Source organism: Tinamus guttatus, unplaced genomic scaffold (genome assembly GCF_059628265.1).
Source record: "Tinamus guttatus ecotype Peru unplaced genomic scaffold, ASM5962826v1 Tinamus_guttatus_pri_ptg000115l, whole genome shotgun sequence".
Taxonomy (NCBI): Eukaryota; Metazoa; Chordata; class Aves; order Tinamiformes; family Tinamidae; genus Tinamus; species Tinamus guttatus.
Window position 1 is genome coordinate 8,375,380 of NW_028288649.1, and position 21,458 is coordinate 8,396,837.

General features: G+C 46.7%; 1 protein-coding gene across 2 annotated transcripts; it reads right to left on the minus strand.

Annotated features, from left to right (window-relative positions):
* Window positions 1-516: 516 nt before the first annotated feature.
* Window positions 517-20,345, minus strand: NR1D2 (nuclear receptor subfamily 1 group D member 2). 2 transcript variants are annotated; one of them, XM_088521193.1, is made up of 8 exons: window positions 20,287-20,345; window positions 16,487-16,747; window positions 15,115-15,203; window positions 14,284-14,428; window positions 12,079-12,695; window positions 8,475-8,660; window positions 4,576-4,786; window positions 517-735 (listed from the first exon to the last, which is right to left on the minus strand). In XM_088521193.1, the coding sequence occupies exons 1-8, from the start codon at window positions 20,300-20,302 to the stop codon at window positions 539-541; spliced, it is 1,722 nt and encodes a 573-aa protein (XP_088377319.1). In that variant the 5' UTR covers window positions 20,303-20,345; the 3' UTR covers window positions 517-538. The 2 variants fall into 2 exon arrangements, with proteins under 2 accessions (XP_088377319.1, XP_010211513.2); XM_010213211.2 differs by lacking the exon at window positions 20,287-20,345 and having other exon boundaries at window positions 16,487-16,850.
* Window positions 20,346-21,458: the final 1,113 nt, after the last annotated feature.

A 21,458-nucleotide genomic window follows, 5' to 3' on the forward strand; every position in this document is an offset into this window, starting at 1 on the left:
ATACTATATACACATGGCATGAACACACACACACACACACACACACACTCAGTGAAGAGTTGGTGTAGGCTGAAATCATTCCACCAGGTTTAATGGAACAACCATGAGTTAAGAGACACAGACACACATATATTAGATAAGGGAAAGACCAATTAAATCAGCTCTTCCATTTTCCTATTAACACAGCATTGTTCCCACCCCATTCCATGTGCACATACACAGCTATTCTGCACTCAGGTACTTCAGAGGGCAGTGGTGGTTCTTTTTTTCCGTGTGGGAATACAGTCAGCGCCAACTCCGGCTCCTCGTAACCTCCTCCGCTGCAGCGCAGCGGGGTTTGGACACGGTGGAGGACGCCGACCGCCGCGCCGTGAGAGCACCCGCTGAAGCATTATTGCAAGGTTACGGAACGGCCATCGGCTGCTCACAGCCTGTGAGCTCTTCTCTCTCCAACAAGTGGTACAATTGTATAAATACATATTTGAGCACAAAACAGTTTAACACGAGGCAAGTCCAGGTACGAGTGAGACCTAAAGGCCTATGGGTGAACTTTGAAGGCCAGGAGTTCTTCAGAGTGCATGTTGTTCAAGGAACGCAAGTCAGGTAACTTCAAAAGAAGTTTTGTGAAAATAGAGGCTTCGTTTGGGTGGTTTTTCATGATTAAGGTCCTTAAAGCGCGAATTAGTGTCTCCTGAAGTGCCTCCACAGAATTGACATTTTCTATTCCGGATCGATCTAAGGAGAGAAGAATGAGGGGAAGGGGATGGGAAAAAGGACTAAACAGATGTAGCTTTCAGTATTTTCAACACTTATTTAAGAATTAAACAAAATAGCAGAAAAAAAAATTACTCATGTCAGGAGCTCCAAACCCATATACCTGAAGTCTCTTAAACATTACTGCAACTTTACATAGTATTAAGTTCTTGTTGAACTCTAAACTGGCAGCCCTCAATCACTCTTTTTTTCAATGCTCACATTTCCAGAAAAGGCCAGATTGAAGCATGTATTTAACTGCTTGGCTGAATCACAACTTTCAATGCAAGCAGAGAACATGGACACTTTGAAGTGAGTATTTCAAGTATTTTTCAAGGCTGGATGTTGAGCGTAGAGCTTCACATTTGGAGGAGGCAGGAGGAACTCCCAGTCCAGAAGCAGGCAGGGAGGAAAAAAAAAAAAAACAAAAAAACACAGAAACACCAAGCGGCCCCACAGTCTAAGCTGCTGAACCCCTGGGGCCAGCGGGAACAGGAGCCTTCCCAGGGCCAGCCCTATCTTTAAGTGTTCTTATCAAGCATTGACAAAATGAAATTTCAGAGGGGAATTTGAGGGTATATAATTCTCAAATAAAGAGGAAAAGAAGACTTTCGGTATCAAGAAAAATACTCTACTTTCACATACTGTAGTTACTCCATGTAACATAGCTATTAAGAAAGCTTTATTCAGCATATACCCGTTTTCTTTACGCAGAGCCTAAGAGCTTAAAAAGACAATTTTTTAAGCACGATATACCACAGTAGTGTGTGTGAGGGGGGTTTTGTTTTGTTTTTTCCCTTTTCTAAGCCGCAGTTTGGTCTCCCTTCTTAAATTCCACGCCAATTGAGCCCAGGCTGCACATACACAAGTGACTGATGCGAAGTGCAATGCGCTTTGAAGTGCACAGGTACTTAAGCACTTTGCAGAAGTGGGACACACAATGACAGCAGCTCTCTGGGGTAGCACAGAGCCAGCTCCTACAGGCAGCCTGGGAATCCTTTCCTTATGCTGTCATTGTAAATCTGATCGGACTGCTCAGGTGAACAGCATCTAGAAAGTCCTCCTGGAGCATTCCGTATAACTCCCCACCTTTATGGGAAAAGATATTACTTAGAAATCTGTCCTAAAACATTTTTTGGTTTTTTTTGATTTTGTGTTTTTTTTTTTTTAACTGCAGAAAGACTGCTCCAGAACATTTTTGCCCTAACAATTAGGAACTTTAGTCAATGTCCATCTGTATTTATGAACACATGTATTTATTGCTCTGTGTACACTGTCCACTAGGTCTGAGAAGTAGCCGCTCTCCTTCTCGAGGTGCTTGCATTCAATCCAGCCATGTATCAAGACAGAAAGAGCTTAATGAGGAGACAGACAGAAGAGAAGGGGGCTCCTGGCCTTTACTTGCCATCCTCTAAGCATCTGTTTAGCTTTATTCTGCCCCGAACAGGGTCTGACCAGATTTGCACAGAGTCCATGAGACGAGGTTTCTCGAGGACTCGTGCGTACAAACACAGTGACACTCCCCTGTCTCTTTTGGAAGAGAACTGCAACCCTAAAAGTCTATTTGGACTGTCGTAGTAGCTGTGGGGGGTCTACTCTGCTCAGTAAATCCACCTCTTTTTTTTCCCTCTCACATTATTTCTGGCTGTTTCCAGTGCCCAGATGAAATCTTTGTTTTTACCATTCAACTAATGGAGAATAAAACATGGGGGATTTAAGGGGCTTTTACATGTTTCGCTTGTTTGTTGTTGTTTTTTAATTTTGCAATCACATAGCGTAACCCTCAGCTTGGTAAGAGAGGATCTTGTCTCTAGACCTCCATGAAATGCCTTCTTTTGGCTTTGTTTCCACCTTGCTTCCTCTTTCTTCACATGCCAGTGTCCATGATCCATCTTGCCCTTTCCTCTCCATACTGAACACTTCCAATTAAATGAAACCAGAGTGTTCATTTAGCTTTGGGGTGGCACCAAGGTAATTCCACACCACCACCAGGAACACCTCTGCATACTCACTGTATGGCCCTGTTTCTTCTTTCCTTGACATATGACAGTAAGAGGTTGTAAGAAACTATATATGTTCTTCACTGCTACCGTGCTTATCTTTCAATCTGCACATTTGGAATATGTTAATGTTAAAATATTAAACCCCCACATTCTTATGCATTTTAGGACCAATCAGGTTGTGCTTTATGAAATGCCAGAAGTATTTTCTCAAGAAGCTTTGCAGGTTGGGATTGGTGAGCAGTCCGGGAAGCTAAGTCACGCAGCACCTACAGCCAAAGCCATGACCTGAAGAACCTCCCTCAGCAGCTGTGAGATGCCCCAAACACCTTGTCTTGCTGTCCTGCTCCGTGGCCCTGATGCTGTGTTGTACTTGCCTAGAACCACCCACGCTATGCACCAGCTCCAAGATAAACCCTGCAGGGATCCAGCAGCAGCAGGGAACAGGCCACACAGGGCCCTGGGTGCTCGCCACACTCCCTGGCTGCGCGCATGCCCAGCAGAGCACATGCAGCCACCAAGGTTCAAAAGAGGCTGCGCGGGGTGGTGATGTTCTTGGGGGCCCAGCAGCTGGACGAACTAGAGCGTGGCTGTAGCCTTGTCGCGACATTGCACAGGAAGGGAAGACATCTCGTGGTTTTCAGTCCTGGTTTTAAAGGTCCTGTGGTTCTTGTCATCTTTTTTTTTTTCCCCCCCCTTGCCAGTTTTATTTTTCAGAATATGTAAAGTAGAGTCTGGAATAAAGACTAAAACCCCACATCCCTCTCCACTACCGAAATGTTTTCACTGACAGTGCTGCACTTCATGCTGCCATTCCTTCTGGCTTTTGAGCTTGCCAGCCATGTACCACCCCTCTCATTACCACTGCTTACATGTTTAAGAGGCTCCAGCTGCTCCATCCCATACTATCAAGTTTCAAGTGGCCCTGCACGGAACTCCTGGACTGAATTGTCCTACCTCAATTACAGAAGCTTCAAGTGTTTGCAGCCTCATGCCTGGGGTGTCCTCCCTCTGGAGGCAGGCTTATTGCCTGGAGAATAGGCATCACGACCATTCCTGCTTGCTACCTTTAGAGAGCTCCATATCCAGCAAGCAGGATTCTACACCTTGTACTCCAGGCATTACATGCAGAGCTAACGTGCCTAATTTGGGCTTTCGATAATACTAGAGAAGTAGGTGCTTAATCCTCCTCTGAACCTGGGCCAGTGTGTTCTGTATTTCCAGGGACTGAAACAAGATATGAGACCGATGAAGATGTTAATGGATTGGCAAACATTTCACAGTAAGGAGTTACAATGCCCACGAAGAGGGCCCTCACTGACAAGAAGAGAGAACAAACTGCTAGATTTAAAGTTAAATAGGATATGCAGTAGGCTTCAGTGACGATATTTGGAAGTAGAAGTATCACCTAAAGACTTAGGCTCTGTAAGTCAAGTAATTTCATCAACACTTCCCTGACTCTTAAAAGTTTCGCAGGACAGAGTCAGACAAATGGCTTCTACAGAGCTACTGGGCAATAAGCTCCATCCTTCCTCAATTTCCACCCAATCTCTCAAATGAGAGGGAGAAAACACACCCACAAAACTCAGATTTTTCTACTACTAACTGTATTTTTGAATTCCATAAAATTTTAGAAAAATCCCTTTACCATGTTTTCCTGAAGACAATATTAGATAGAATATATAAAAAAATACAGGCTGCTAGTAGCTTGAAAGCTGCTAAACTAGGCTTAGTCTTGAAACACCAAAATATATTTTTATAAAAATCTTTTGATACAGACATTCAAAATTTAGCATAGTTTTAGATAACTTTCTCTCCTTACCAGCAGATACCAGAACAACCGCTGTAAACAAACTCATTTCCTCATCACTAAGTTGCAGGGCATTTAGTTTCTCACTGAATTCAAACATGGAGTTGAGCAGATCACCAGCTCCCATTGAATGCAAGTCATCCACGCTGTACTTCTTTCCACTGAGGAAGGTGACGGTACGTTCCTTTGCATCAAACAAAGATGCAAATCGTACCATTAAAACCTGGTGAAAGGAGAGACAAAAAAAGAAAAAGAGAAAGCAATGTAAGTGTATTTCTAGAAAATCAAAGAGAAGAGAAATCAATTTAACATCACTCTAACTGGCTTATTCTTATTACCCACTGTACAAGCGTTTTGTATAGAAAAGTCAGCATGCTATTGAGCTGTAAAAAGACAATGCAAGCTCTGCCTCAGTAGCCTCTGTGAAACGAGCAAACAAGAAAATAGGGAATGGATGCAGGGCAGGGGGCTTTAGCACCTGAATGGCAGGAAAATGAAAATTTAAGCCTGACAGCCTGAGCCACAAAGACAGTGCCATTCATAAATATGCCAGTAGGACAACTTGCTTAAGCCAAAGGGCAGCCAAAGGCATATAGAGCATTAAAAGAAACGTTTTCTTGGCCAGGAGCAGCAAAATAAAGGCATGAAACCAGATTCTTGCTTGGTGTAAACTGGAGAAGTTCCACTGAACCAGTGCTGATTTACACCACCCGGTGATCTGGCCCAGCAAGCATTCCTTGGAGGAGGACCATGCCACGTGGCGCTTTCCATGGGAATGTTAATGCACTCCGGGAGAAGGGAGCCACAAGAACAGCCTGCAAAAGGCCAGGACAGCAGGGCTTGAAACAGCACCTGGTCTCCAGCTGCAGCTGGGAACACCCCTTTGATATAAGCACCTGGGCTGGAGCAGTTGAGATGTGCTGAACTTACCCCTCTAGGCTGAAATTTCTCTTGTGGTTTCTCAGCCGTATTGTGAAATGTTTCCCTGTGGAATGGCTTGTAAAGTTTCATTTGCTCATGTTCAACAAGCTTATTTACATTTTTCCAGGTTTAAGTTGCACACAACAGCCTTCCTTTTTGGAGAAAATGAGCCAACTGGTATTGGCTCAAACGTCAGACTTGCTGTACCCTCTTGGTGTGTCAGTCTTCTCACTTACCCTACATAACTACATTAATTTAAATGGCATTTACTACAGATGAGAGGAGAAACAGGTTTTCAGCAAAGACTAGAGCCTTTGACAAGCTTAAGGAAGAAGGGTTCAGGAAAAAAAATGTTTAAGAATTCAAATACCATTCATGCACATTACAAGACCTGCTGCTAAATTTAAACAGCCAAATGACATGCAGCAATCTGGATGAACACATGAGCACTATATATTATTCACTCTTGTTACCTAAGTTCTATGTCCTCTGATGACACTCGCTACCGTGTGCAGAAAACTAGGCACTAGGGAAGCCCTCAGAACACAACCACATGAGACTGAAGAGGTGAGCAGAGCTCAAGCTGACCTTGTGCATCTGCAGGGACTAGCCAGGTACTCCACAACTTTCCAGGTCAAAATGCTAAGCCCTTTTTACTACTGTGTTTTAAAAATGAGGGATCACTAACTTGAAATAACGAGCAGTATCTTCTGGGCAACCCAGTATTAATGCTATTCTCCAAAACTGAAATCCAGGAAGCTGCACTGATTTAGGTTAGGCAGAAACCCAGCCTATAGCTTTCAATGTTAACATTTATGTCCAAGAAAGAGTAGTTCAGATGATGGTTACAGCACGTAATTCTTCCTGTTTCACTTCAAGCAAGATTCCTATTTGTGCATGCTGAGGATGTGGCTGATCAATCCCGTCATTTGATCACAGCAAAGCAAGCGCACAAAAATTCCACACAGGCAAGTGCCCACTCACTTCCCCACCACGTGCAGCCAAATTACCAAGTTTGTGAGTCTGTGCATAAATCGAGTCACTAGCCCAGTGGATTCAACAGGCTTAGCAGTTCTACCACTACATTCTGAAGGGGAGAATCAGCTCAGTTCCAGATGGGACCCTTGGTTTGGGCTCAATGCTGCTTCTGCACTGGCCCCATGTAAAGCAACACAAGATCTGAGCGGACTTCTCAGCTCGCCTATGTGCGAAAGCATACATCTATATGCTGTGCTACATCTATACGTGGTGTGAGAACATATACGTACAGCTATGGTGCTTTGGAAACCCCACATCTCCATGCGCCCGCCCAGGACTGCTCCCCCAGCAGCAGCCCCATTCACAGGGACTGACCAAAATGGTTAGTCCTTGTGTTTGTTGCTTTAATTGCTCTGCAGTTTTTTTCTTTTCCAGTTATTAAGACACCGCGCAGGCCTTTGACTACAGGTTCCAGTTCACTAACATAAATTATTATTAATGTTTCATATACATAAGGGAATAGGAATAAGCATACAGCTGGACAATATTATTAATTCCCATGGATATGGAAACCTTTCAAACAGTGGTACCTGTGACCAGAAAAAAAGGCATATGAACAAGGCTGAAGATCCAAGTAAAGAAATGCCAAAACAAAACAGTTTACTTGAAAACACGAGGGTTTGGCTTTAAGCTAGGTGAGTGGTCCAAGCAAGGTTTTCAAGCCTCCTTTGAGCACACAGGATAGCGTGCCTCCGCACAGGAGACGGAACCAACAGCTTTGTATAACGGGAACAGCAGCTTAAGAGGCTGAGACTCCAGACCTAAGGAGAGAGCCCTCGGCTATGAAACAGTTTTACACAAAAACTAAAAGGTCAAAAATAGGTAAAAATACGTAACAGCAAATGGAAGGAGGAATGGTAAAACCCAGAAACTAACAAATTCAAGGCAGCGTACTTAAATTTTAGCAGTGTAAATTGCCTCTTTCAGCCCAACAATTATCCATTTTAGAACTAGATTTTATAAATGCACAGAAGAGACCCAACACACTACAAGAGAAATGTTTTCAGGTAAGTGCAAAAACTAGCATTCCTCTGAAAAAGCATCACTAACCCTGCCTTCCATCCTACCTTCCCCCTAAAACACCCTATCTTGCTGCCACAAAAGAAAAACGTAGCACGATAACTTGAATTCTTGAGACTTATCTCCTCTGGCCCTCTAAGCTTAAACTTCACATTTGGACACTTATAAAATATGCACCTGGTCTCCAACAGATGAGAGCAGGTCTTTAAGTAAAGGTCAGCTGGTGAAGGTCACTAATTATAACGCAGCATGGAGCATTCTGGCAGCGCTGCCAGTTTAGCATCACTAGCTCACACATGTCCTGGCTGCAAGGGGTGACATTAATCCTGAGGCCCTGGTGGGATCAGAGCCTACAGGGATGGCCTGTTGGGCTGTGGACGGACGCAGCATGAGCTGGGCTCAGCAGCACAGCTGGGATCAGTATCACTGCACGGGCCATGGCGGAGGCTGCACTGGCCCCCGTTGCCACCAGAGGCAATGCGGCTCAGGCCCGGTGCTCTGGAAAGGGACACGGCTGCAGGAGCTGGGACGCACAGCGATAAAACACATTTCTCTAAAAGATGGTGTGATGGTAGGCAGCTTTCTGAAGCCATCCACCCTTCCAGGTGCGATCCGCTTCGCTCCAGGCTAAGCAACAGTAGCCACCAAAATAACGGCTAAGATACAAACCCAGCAATTCCTCATTAGTCATTTAATCCCACCCAGGCAGCAGGGGTGGGTAAAGGGCAATACAGCTTGTGAGTGAGCCAGGACAGCTCACCACAATCTGACCAGAAGCACTTGCCGCTGTCAGCTAAAGGGGCGCTCGGAGCTGGCACCCACGAACGAGCCGGCGTGGCCCGAAATAACCTGCTGCTATTTATTGCTGCTCCTAAGGGGGCTGGCAGGACGCGCAGTGTGCAGAGCTCGCAGTAGACACGCAGTGTTCTCACCTCAAAGGTCCCAGCCTTCAGAAGGTTAACCTGATCGTGTTGGGAGAGGTCTCGGAAACCCGGGATGCGCTTGGCAAACTCCACCACTTCCTTCACTGCAGGGGTAAAACTCAGGGAAAACTCTTCCCAGACTTCATGGCCAGACTTGTTTGGGTCCACATAAGGAGTCTTACTCATTGGACACACCTAATGTTTTCAAAATACAGACAGAACACAACACTTACACATTTCAAATACTGACAAATATTTCAAAGAAAACTGTTTATTCCCGAAGAAAACTTTATAAAGCAATATACAAAGATAAACAGTATTCCTCAGTCAATTCCCAAATCAACTGAATTTTTTTTTGCTGTTGCTGTTAAAAGAGACCATTACCAGCCTGTTGAAACTGCTGACTTTGGAAACTGCAGTATTGTTTGAAATAAAATGTACTTGAGACAATCTAGAGCAATGTGTTTCTTCCCTGATCCCACTCATGTTTGATGTTTGGATTTCTTACCTGTGTTATCCCTGTAACCTCACAATTATTTTTCATTTCACAATCAATTGCCTGTAATCTCACCATCTCTACCACACAAGATCTCATAGATCTTTCTTGTTTTGCAGGCATGTCAAGTGTTTTAGTCAAGGTAACAGACGTCAGCACCAGAGTAAGAAACTGAACGTAGGTTTCCTGACTCACACGTCTACGCCCTCATTGCCAGACCAAGCTTCCTTTCCTGGGTATTTGTGGGGTTTGGGCTTTTTTTTTTTTTTTTGGTCTATTTCTTTTTAATCAGAGAAGGAAGATTAAAATCCTGTATTTCACTTCTGTCCGCAAACAGTCAGCAGATGTTAAAATACTTGTTCTTTAGCACAAACACAGAGAGTCTTTCTGTATGAGAAGTCCGAACCCATTAAAATGGGATCTCGATCACAGAAGAAAAAAAAAAAAAAAATCAGACATATGAGTTAAGGCTGTCAGCAAACTCACACTACAAAACCCCACCAGTCACTCAAATACTTTCAGTTCTACTTTCTAAAATGAGGTATTAATGACGGATAAACCTTCTCATATTCATTTCACCCATCTTCAGCAAGGACAGGAATTCCTGTAAATCTGTACTCCTCTGAAGTACCAGATGGTAGAGGCAACTCTACATAATGCCAGCAGAGCAAACAGCAAACAGTGAGACATATTACTAATTCCTCAGAGCTGCACTCCTCGTGCTGGCTATCTCAGACCCCAGAACTGTCTAGCAATTCACTGCATGGGAAGTCGGCCAAGGAAAAGAAAACATCTATGTTTTTCTGTACCTTTCCCCTCAGCAAACTCATAAGAGTTCCTGCCTAGGCAGTCGGCATGTAGAAATTCCTCTTCTTTCTCTCTCCCCCAAAGGGGAAAGAATGGAACTGCAGACTTTCTGGTTCAGTTACAAACAAGGACACAATCTATGCATCTGAGGACAATCTCCACATTCACATTACTACTTTGCTGGGGGAGGAGGACCTTTTTAAATAAACTGAAAATCATTTGGAGTCAGCCTGAACTATTTTTCATTTGGGAATCTTTCTGACAAAAGGAAGGCCTGGGTACATAATGAACAGCAAAGCAGACACTAATCTCTGCTGTACGATATTACAAGAGTTCATACAACACTATCAAATATACAGTACTTACCAAAAGTAAGGAGACTCTGTCAGCACCCTGTTCTGAATCAGGCAGCAAAACCACCTCATTTTCGCATGCTACACCTGACTACCCTAACTTGAGGGAAGGACAGTGTTCTCACCTATTCATAGTGTTTCTAAAAACTCTCGAGACATTTTTATACTCGAGACTAATGCCCATGGAGGAAATTTTCAACTTGTTCAGTCACTAGCTTTTTAGAAACACCTTTTGAGAAGCAAGTTGTAAGCAGTGCTTTTTGAGACACGAGGAGAACTGGCAAAAAAACCTCCAAACAACTCCCAGACATCTGCCTCTGCAATGGATCACAGCCTAATTAAATTTGCCTACAGCTCCTGACTCGTTTTACTCAAATCCTGTTCTCATTGAATCCTCTGGCAAAATCTTTATTTGTGCTGGGGATGCAGGGCTCTGATTCGGTTTGGTTTCCTCACTGCACGCTGTGTTAAACCTCCCTGCAGCTACTAGACACAGGCCAACACAACTGCTTGGGCCTCCCCAGGTGCAGCCACTGCCTGCCCACACGGACAGGTTTAACCTCTGCTTCTCAGGAGCGCCAAGGATGCCACTGAAATGACTCCACACACTTTCCCTGCAAGGAAGAAAGGTGGAGGATGATTATTATTTGCAACGCTGCCGTGTCCAGAGTCTGCAATTAGAGGTCAGAGCCTGCCAGGGGTGGCAGGGTCCACACATGCAACAGTCAGGAAAACAAAATAATCCAGCATCAAAACAAACAACTCTCCAAACACAGAGGTTTCTCAGAAGCCTCCGAGCGCTGTGAAGAACCCTTACAAGCCCGGGGGAAAAAACAAACTCTCAGCTCAAGTACTTCAAAAAGGTCAGGGGCTTGTGTTTGGAGAGTAGCACGGGATGAGAACAAGGATGCCATGTTCTCCCATGCCAGGCGGTTACAGTGATAAAGAGAAGGACAGTCTATTTTAAGGGGCTTACAGAACTGGCTGCCTGAATAACAGGGAAGCAGCAGGTGCAAGGCAGGAGGGAACTGTTAAGCAGAAAGAGAAAAAAAAATCCACACATAAGCAAGAAAATAGGAACTACCTTTGTTAAGAATTCAGTGAGAAACTACTCTAGTGCAGTCTTCTAGGAGACATAAGCACATCAGTCCTCTTGGCATTTCCAGGTAAGTACTACAGAAAAGATGCTGAACTTTTCCCAAAGGATTTTAGCAATATAGCTCACTCTTGCCTCTGTTCAGATATGAGGATGTACTAGGGAAGAAGGATGCTTGCAATATGGCTCCCATTGAGCCCCTATTTTATGCGGTCTGTAAGAAAATAAGCCTGTCCCCATTTGAAGGGAAGAAAAATAGTTAAAGAAAGACAGATATCCCACCCAGCAAGACAAATTTCAGAGGACACCAGTAAGACCCAGAAATAGCCCCAGTCCTGAGGTTTCACTCCAGAAACTTTGAATATTCTTTAAAGGAAAACACAGCGCATCTGCCTGTGAATCCTTCAAGGAGATTCAGTGAAGAAGGCAACCTACGAACTCCCAACACTGCTTTTGCTTAAAATCAACTCAGTTGAAAAAAAAAATTCTTCAACCAAGGCCCTTTGGTGTCTATTAGTCTATTCTCAACTAACTCACACCTAAGTAAATAAAAAGTTTATGGTTTCAAATCCTACACACCACTCAGTTTCCTTCATCACAATCTGCACTATCAAAACTGTCCTACTAAACTGTCCTATTTTGAGTTTTAGCAGCTGTGCCAGTTAGCTGCATGCAGCTTCACTTACCAAAGTGGAACAGCTGGACCCATTCTTATTTTATATACATATATATATATATATATGCACATACATACATACACACACACACACCTACCCACACATACCACACATTTTCCAAAACACTAAAAGAGCATCACTAAGCTTTTCACCAAGTCAAATCACACAATTGATATCAATATACCAGATGCAATCTCCCTCCAGTACTGCAAGAGTAACTGGCACTCTTGTTTGGAGAAAAGACACCTTCAGGGATCCTGTCACACATGCGCTGAGCGTAGCCGTTGGGGAAGGTCACGCAGTGGCCGCTGGTGAAACTCCCGGCGTGCCCGCCTGGATAATGCAGGGGATTTCTCCCGTTGTACTGTCCGCCAAGGTGCTGCTCGCTTTCAGGGTACTGGGGGCCACTGAGCCCAGCAGGACAGCACTCGTTACTCAAGATATATTGTTCAGGGTTGTTTGAAACTCTCTCCCCGCTCTGGGGCTGCATGGGCTCCACTGGGTTTTGAGACTGTTCTTGGTTGTACATGAAAGTGTCCTTGTGGGCCCTGGTGACCATACCGATCACTTCTTCCTTAGCAATGTCAGAGCTAGGAGGAGGAGAAGGGCTTTTGATGTTTTCTTGCTCTTGCTTGGGCTTGGAGGAAAGCTCTTCTTGAAGGGCCTGATCTTGAGGCTCTGTTAATGTTTCATTGGGCAAGTGGCTGCTGAACTGATTGTTCATCATGGTTTTCATGGCACTCTGCATTTCAATCAGCATCCTTTGCTTTTCACGTTTAGGAATGCGGCCAAATCTAACAGCTACCAAAATGGAGAAAGGAGGGGGGGGGAAAAAAAGTCAGTCCTGAAAGCATTAGCGATAGTCATCAGCACCAAACCAAAATGCAAAAAACAGCACCCCCCCCCCAAAAAAAAGAAAAAAAAATACATTAAACAACAGTAACCTTGCCTTCTAAGAGGAAGCATTAACACTGCTGTCATTGATACTACTAGCAGAGTTATCATCACCAAGTCAAGGACCTTCACGGACATAGGATAGGCATGAGATGCTGTTTACATACAAAGAAAGGTAGCTCTAAAATAAATCATTTTCCTTTTTCTGTTTGGTTTTTTTTTTCCTTCCCCCCTCCAAATTTGGCTATGGATTACAGACACAGATGTGATTAAGTAGCAGGATTTAAGACCGGCTCAATTAAATTGGTACAACTTTATGTGCTGACAATTAGACAAATTTAAACACAGTTCTTGTATTTTAATGTAAGTCCTACGGGACAGTTCCTTGTGGGTACATTTTATATCTCACAAAACAAAGACAATCTATACTGAATGAGACTTACCTTTTCAAGACAAAGTTATAAGAAAAATTTGCCAGGACATTTTCTGCTGACAAGGGGACGGTCATCATGTGGCTGCATAACTTTTAACCCTAACCTAAGGAATCTACAACTACTTTTACCATCCTGTCCAACCATGGTCTTGTAGGGGCTTATGACCAGTTTCAATTGAATGTAATTAGGTTCACACAGTAGCTCATCATTAAATCTCCTTCATTAAAGCGAGTGCAACCTTATGCACAAACAAGCGCCTAGGGGATGAAATAACTCATATGCATGACAAGAGCCCAGAACAATTATTTGAAGTAAGTTTTAACACTCCACCCAGTAAGCCCAATAATAATAGCCCAAAATTCCTAGTTCTTGTGAAGTAAAAACCCAGAGAAAATTAAAAAGTGAAACACAAGAAAGAACTGTTTGTGACAGGCAAGGTTTAGCAGACTAACAAAACATATTTTCAAGATTCCAATAAGAAAAAGGTCACAAGAAGTAGACTGCAGAAATGGGGCTAGAGACTCAGCTGAACCTTTTGCCCCACCTCCACCAAAAGCAAATTAAAGGAGTTATGTAGTTACATCCTTGATCCACGCAACAAAAAACTCCTTGTACGCTATAAAGGTTGCTCTAAGGCTACTAAAATTGCATGACCTCCAACTGGCCTCATTCACCTCAAAAAAAAGCTGTTCCACTTAGTCCATTTAGCTTGGACAGAATTGCCTTTTATTGAAGAAAGAGAGAGATGGGGGTTGGAGCAATCTTGTCCCAAGCAAAATACAGCTTAAAATATTAACTGGGTAAAACAAGATTAAGTCTCTTGTTACATCTGTGCCCCTACCACAGCACCGCAGGGCAGGCAGCCACTGCAGTAATCTGCAAGGACACATCTCTGGCCAGTATTATGCTACCAGTTCAGGACAGTCACAGAAAAGCAGGCAAGCTCACGGGAACGTGCTGTGACAGGGAAGCTGTCTGGGCAACGGGGTCAGCTGCCTTTCCTGAAGCCCAGATCCCTCCCGGCTTGTGTTGAGGCGAGCAGTGCTCGCCCGGGGACGTACCGTCTCTTGACATTCCAACGGAGAGACATTTTTTGAAACGGCACTGCTGGCATCTGTTCCTGTTCATCCTCATTATGGAGCAGTTGTTATTCTTCAAACACTTCTTATACTGGATATTTTGCTGAATGCTCCTTCGGAAAAAACCCTGCAAACAAAAAACCGTGACTATTGCAGTGTTTGTCAAATTCTTCTGTCACCATTCACCTTTCTGCACCCATAAAAGAATTTCAGTGTGTTTTAGACTGCTTCAGAGCCATCAGTGAGTGCAAGAACACACAACTCCTCACGACCTACTACCCCCCAGTACATCATCCATCTGTATATAAAGCAAACTGGTTATAATTTCTAATATAAATCTAATTAGATTTTAAGTTTTTGCCTGCATAGTCAGCACTCAAAATCAAAATATCTTCACTTTACTTCATCATTGTATTGCCAGTTTATAAGATTTGCCCTCAGTCTTCTTAGGCAACCACAGTTAAAAGCCAAAATTGGATCCTTCAATCTCAAAACTTTGTCAACAAAACCATCCACTTGCACCATCTGCTTTTCAAAGGTCTCTTTCACATAACCCATAAGCTGATAAATACCTTCACAGAAACTATATTCCCAGAACAGAGTATTTGCAGTGTTATAACAATAGGTCTGTATCACCTGATATTAACACGCATGCCTGCTACCTAGTAGTTGCATATATTTCAAAATGTCTTGAAATTGTTCAACAGAAAAGCATACCCATGATTTTTCATCGGTCATCACCCCTTTTCCCTTACTGAGATGAGAGAACCTGAGCATTTCAGCAGCAGGAAGGTGAGCAGAAATATGGCTCACCTTGCAGCCCTCACAGGCGTGAACACCATAATGAAATCCTGAAGCGACATCTCCACAGACTTTGCACAGAAGAACCATGCCATTAAACTCTAGAATTAGAACAGAGAAGTCAAGAATACCGAAAATCAGTGACAGCTACAGGAACACGCTCCCAGCTTTTCAACATGATGACAAAGCAAAATATATAGTGTCAACAGTAATAATAATAGTAATAATAATAAAAGAAAAGCAACACGGGAGCAGAAAACAAGAACGTATGAAAACCCTGAGCAGTTCAGAAGGTACAAGTTTAAGGCAAGGGGCAAAAAAACAAACACAGAACACAGCAGAATAGGGAGAGAACATGTATTCACTAGGCTTTCAATTACAGTAGCACTGCGCTCAATAGCAGAAAAGGAAAGTCTGCTTACATTTACATACTTTTAAAAGGACCATTTAGGTAAGTAGGTCAAAGTTTGGTCTCAATCTTTTTTTTTTTTCCATCAGGAAAAGGAAGCCCACAAAGACTGCGGTTTCCCTAGCCAATAACAAACATTGTTTTCTTAAAAAAATAGAAATATTATAGAACACTCAACTTTATAATGTATTGCAAGCAAGCCACAGTGCTGACCTAACGCAGGTCTTGCTGATGCTAACGGAAATTTTATCGGCGACTTTAGTGGCCCCAAAGTCAGCTTAAAGCTGAGCAACAGCAACAACTAGAAGTACTCCAGCAGAATGTTTGTCGATGGGCCTGCCCCTTCAAACTGTTGAAAAATGTATTTATTGTTGATCTTTGTGATTACAGAAAACAAACAAAAAAACCCCAAAACCACTTCCATCTTACAGTTACTTCATGCTTACATCTACAAATTAAGACTTAAATCAAAATGATGTATTTTTTGATATCTCAGTGTAAGAAAATTTTTTTGCAGTTCAATTATTTTACGTGTGAGTGTGTGCATGTGTGTGCTCACAGGCACAATTAGATTTTTGACACCCCTTCATAAAAACCCCTGAAGAAAAACACTGACTGCTACTATTTTTGTTTGATAACATCTTTTAAATCTAGCTCTTTTAATTGATATTGATATTTGGATTTTTTTTCAAATCAGTTTTCACTGGTGGTAATCTGAAGTAAAGAATGGACTGTATTTACAGACTGCTTTACACTAGTAACAATGGGACCTTCACATACTGGCATCAGTGTGGTAGTACCATACTGTACAATACATACGGTGAAACATAAAAAGCATAAAAAACAAAAAACGAGGCTTGGCCACGGGCCCAACAAGGAAGCTACCCGTAAGACCTGGCTGTAACATATGCACAACCCCAAACTGCAGGAATGGAAGAGGAAGGTGGTGGTTTCAGGAGCTGGCACCAAACGTACTTGTGACTCCATTATGGCCCTTTGTCAAACCAGCAACACTTGACTGGTTTGTTTTAATAGTCTCCTCCAGCCGGTCGCTCTTGGGTGCAGCATCAGAGCCCTCGCTGCCCCGACTGCTGCAGCTGCTTTCTGAGGAGGAGCTGTTTGGAGAGGACGGCACAGGCGAAGAGGATGACTGGAAACCGCTGTCTGAGCTCTCGCTGTGACATGAGGCTGGGCTGGATGCCGAGCTCGAAGAGCTGATGTAAGCTATCACACCCCCTAAGGCAGGAAAAAAAGGCAGCGTGTAGTGACATAACAAGCAGACATACACCCCTGCCACGTGAGCCACGCGATGACCCGGCATCGCCAGGCCCGGCGCCCATGTGCGCTCCTTTCCATCCCTCCCTCCAGCCCCGTTCTCTCCGTGACGTTTCACAGAATGACCCCAGCTGCCCCATCCACTTCTGCCATCTTATCAGCCTCCTTCAGCCGCCGATGAGATTAAAGAGGAGGAGAGGCTCCAAGGACACAACAACAAACCACGGTGCTGCCAGGACGGGGCAGCAGGAAGGGGGCAAGGCAGGAGGGGGCTCTGCAGGGCCCGCAGAGGTGCTCAGAGCAGCTCAGAGGGCAGAGGAACGGGAAGAGGCGGCAGCGCAGCCTGTGGCATCGCTGTTTAGCCCGCTCAGTGCCAGGGGTCCTGCTGCAGGTCTCGGGAGCATTGCTAACAGCTGCAGTTAAACCTCCAGCTGCCAGGGCTGCTACCCGTGAGACGCTGCAGAGCAGAGCCTGTTCCCAGCCCAGCACACTTGAGCACCTCTCAGCTGAACCAGCTTTTTGTCTTCCGGCAGCCACAGAAGCAGCTCTGCTTTTTCACAGGCTTGTTTGTCTAGCTTATAAGCAAGAGAAACTACCTTCATTCCACTTGAGTTTCTAAGACTTATTATTTCAAAAGCCACTATAAAAGTGTTTAATACAACAAAAGCATGTAACACAGAAAGAGCTAACCAGCAAAGGCCACACAACTATTTAAACTAAGTTATATCCTGTACCTTCTCTGTTTCACACACACTTAACTCTGGAAAATCTCTTCCCAGGTGACTCATTCTTTTGAAGAAAGGAATTCCACATATCAGAAAGACTTAAAAAACTTAGAAATGGCAACATACTGACTTCCTTCGGAGGTAAAAAGCACTGATGTCAGAATCCTTAACCAACTGATTAAGTTGGTATTACAGGTCTGGGGGTCATAGTCCCTTATATTAATTACAGCTTCCTCGCAGAAAAAGCTTGTTATTCTGATCTAATAGACATTGGTGTTATGTAACTCCTAGAACAACACTGAAATACCAGCGTCTGCAAGCAGAAAAAAATAAGATGGGGGGAAAAGACAGCCACCTATAAGTCTTCTTCCTTTTATCAGCTATAATGATCCTCCCGGCACTTCTCAGGAGCTTTACTCAGTTCATTTTGCTCTTTAAGATTTCATTCTTTCTCTGGCAAAGAAACCCTCCCTGGTGCTCTAAAGCAAACACGGGGCGAGCGCCTTGGGGAAGCCCCTCTGAAGCGGGAGCCGCACCAAGCCATCGCTGGCTGAGCTACCTTCCACATTGCTGAACGCCAGCACCTCTGCACCTCCTGGCACGAGGCATTCCTGCACAGGGGTTCAGGGAAGCCTCCACACGACCTAACACTCATCCAGGATCAGGATTCAGTACCGCGCGGCTGGGAGGTGGAGGAGCTGCAGTGGACATGCAGGTCACAGCAAGGAGGAAAAGGCAAAACCCAGGGCCAGACGGAGCAGCAGCAGTGTCAAGTGTCACCGATTTTCAAGGTCCAAATACTCCCTGGTTTTAAATGCCTCTGCCAGGCACCAGATCAAAGCTCAGAGGTCACCAGGACCCAGGAAGGAACTGGATTTCCCAGCCAGCACCCTCCTTATCTGTAAACGGGCAGGGAACAACGCACAAACACATCCCACGAGGCTTTCGGGGAAGTCCACGTTTCTCCACGTTGGCACCTCGCCCCAGTATCTTTAAACCCTGGCCGATAAAAGGGGATGCTCTTTTCCCTTAATGCTAGCACGAATGCCACAGCAGAGATGGTAAAGACTGTGCTTTTTATACAGGGTTTTCCCCCTCATCTTCTCTTTTGAAAGCCTCAAAAGCCCCTGGATAGCCAAGCTGCTCCTGCAGCTCCGAGATCTTGCCAGTCTTGTCTGTGGCACATTAAATAATTTTGCTATTTGTAGAAATTATATTAATAGCTCTCCCTGAATCCTTTCTTGATTAAAGGTTGAAACCTACATTCCAGAAAAGTAGCACAGATCATCAACCACATAGCAGGAAACTGCAGACATGCAGCATTTTCCCCACTCCCACACAACTTTCCTGAAGGAAAAGATCCTGATGCTACATAGGGAGGTCAGCCACGGATCTACAAACTTATCAAAATCTGCCCAGTGAGTCTAGTGAAATGTGCTAAAACAAGTGATTTTATGTTATGCTAAACTGTGCAAACACATTTTAGGCAGATCCATAAGGAATTCAGCATCTTTAAAATCCCACGTACTTAGGTGATTCAGTGACACAAGGGGCCAGGGGAAGGCATTACAGGAAGCACGAGAAGCTGCAGCTATTTAATTTCAAGAGAGATTTGAAAAATCCTAACAATACAGAGATACTGCGATAAAAAGATTAATCGGTTCTTTTTTCCATTTACCTCCAAATCCAACCACACTGCTGCAACACTGCTTCCCCCTGCGCGAAACCACATTTACTACCCTCACCAAGGGGAGAAAATAGAAAAGGATGGATAACCATGACTTTTGTTTTTTGCTTGATTTCTATTTTCTGCAGCTAAGCACCCGGGCGCCCCCGGAAAGGAGGACACAACCGCAGCGCCAAGGAAACACCCTGCACAGAGCACATTTATTCCAGGACACGGGCAAGGTAGGGGGGAGGAAAGAGAGGAATGCGGGACGCGTAGCCAAAAAAGCAGGGGGAAGCGGCTGCCCTCCCGCTCGGCCTGCTCTCAAATTACACCGCATTCGTTTAAAAAAAAATTAAAATAACAGTAAAACGACTCCTGCCCCTGGCCGCCCGGGGGCAGCGGGTACCCCCGTCCCCGTTACACAACGCGGAGGCTCCGCGAAGGGGGAAGGGGGGGAGGGCGCCCACACACTGGGCCGCCTCCCGCCTCCGCGCACCGGGCCCGTCCACGTGAGGGGCGCCCTGAGGCGGCGCGCGCACATGGCGGCACCCGTGCGGACCCCGCGCCAACGGCCGCCGCAGCGCAACCGCCGCCCCCCCCGCGCCAACGGCCGCCGCAGCGCAACCGCCGCCCCCCCCGCGCCAACGGCCGCCGCCCTCCGCCAACGGCCACGGGGCGCCCCGGGGGGGGGGGGGGGGGCGTGGCGAGCGGCGCCGCAGCCCCACGTGCCCCCGCGGCGCCCCGCGCCGCCGCCGCCCCGAATGTAGGTCACCAAAACAGCGGCCTCCCGCCGGCCTCACGTGTCCGCGCCGCGCGCCGCCCCGCGCCGCCGCCCCGCGCCCGATTATGCAACGCGCGCGTCACGGCGCGGCGCGGCCAATGGGCGCGCGCGCAGCGCGGAACGTAAACACAGCGCGCACATGGCCCGGGCCGCGGGTCCATGTGAGGCCCCGCGCGCGCCCGCCGCAGCGCCCGCGCCGCGCGGGGGCAGGGCAGGGCGGGCGGCGCCGCGCAGCCCCCGCGCGGGGACGCGCAGCGGGACAGGGAGGGGGGGAAAGGGCGCTCGGAGCCGCCGCCGCGCCCCCCGCCCGCGTCCCCCCGCTTACCCGCGCTGACTTCCATGGCGGCGGCGGCGGCGTCCCCCGCGGAGGCTGCGCCGGGCGCGGCTCGGCTGCGGCGCCGCCGCGGCGCTACATGTGCCGGCGCCGCGGAGCGCCGCGGGGCAGGGGGCGGCTGCGCTGCCGGCCGGCGCGGAGGAAGCCGCGGTGCCGCTGCCCGCCGCGGCGCGCTCCCCTTCGCAACAAAAGCGGCGCCGGCGCCGCGCCGAGTGCGGCAGCGGCGAGAGGCAGCGAGAGAGCGAGCGAGCGGGGCGGGAGGGAGGGCGGGAGGGCGCGAGCGGCCGCCCCGCGCGCGCCGCGCCGCCCCGCCCCGCCCCGCCCGCTCACCCAGTGACACACTTTCCCGCCGCCCGCGCCGCCGCACGTGCCCCGCGCGCGTGCAGCCCGCGCCGGGGCGGGGGGGGGGGGTGTCCCGTCCGCGTGGCGAGGTCCCGCGTGGGGGTGGCGGCGGGTGGGCAAGGGAAGGGGGGCGAGTTCCCTCTGCCCTGGCCTAAGGGGGTCAGTTTGGGTGCGTTTCGTCACTTTTGCAGTAAGGAGAGCTGGTGGGGCTTCCCGCTGGTCTGCAGCCAGGCTTCCTGCCCGCCTGCATGCAGTGTCCACTGCTGTCCCCCAGCCCTCACCGACCCAGGTCCTTCCCGCGCCCCCTAACCCCCTGCTGGAGCATCTTGTCCTCCTCATACACCCAGGTCTCCTCCTCATGCTGGCTCCATACTTCCATGTTTCCTCACAGACACTGCCTGTTTGGCAGGCCCAGGGGCTTTGATGTGCCCTGCTCGTCACCATCTGTGGGGCAGGGGGGACTCTTCACGCTAATGGTGTCCCCTCTGCCATCTGTCTGCTGGTTTTGATGGAATAAGCACAAATCCAAAGTACTCGAAGTGAGCCCACCTTGCCCACTGTCTTGAAAGCTGATTTGGGTCAACAGACTCAAAGGAGGAGACAAGCAGCGATTTGTATAAGCCACATGCCTTGAGGACACCGAGTTAAGTGTTAGGAACAACAGCAAAGGAAGTCTTCCCTGCCCGCGCGGTCTGTGTCTCTGGGATTTTGTGTATTTGTTCATGGTCAACTGCTAAGGACTAGACACTGTGCTTGAGTAATATTGACCAACAAATATTACACCCCTCACTATTCAGAGGAATGGGTACAAGACTACAGAA

Excerpts from the sequence above, each read along its gene's own strand:
- NR1D2 (XM_010213211.2), bottom strand. The coding sequence starts at position 16,832 with ATGCCGGGTCATCGCGTGGCTCACGTGGCAGGGGTGTATGTCTGCTTG. Across the intron at positions 8,661-12,078 it reads CTGGAGGGAGATTGCATCTG|GTGTGTCCAATGAGTAAGAC; the intron begins GTATATTGATAT and ends TGAAAACATTAG. Across the intron at positions 736-4,575 it reads GGTTGTTCTGGTATCTGCTG|ATCGATCCGGAATAGAAAAT; the intron begins GTAAGGAGAGAA and ends TTCTCTCCTTAG.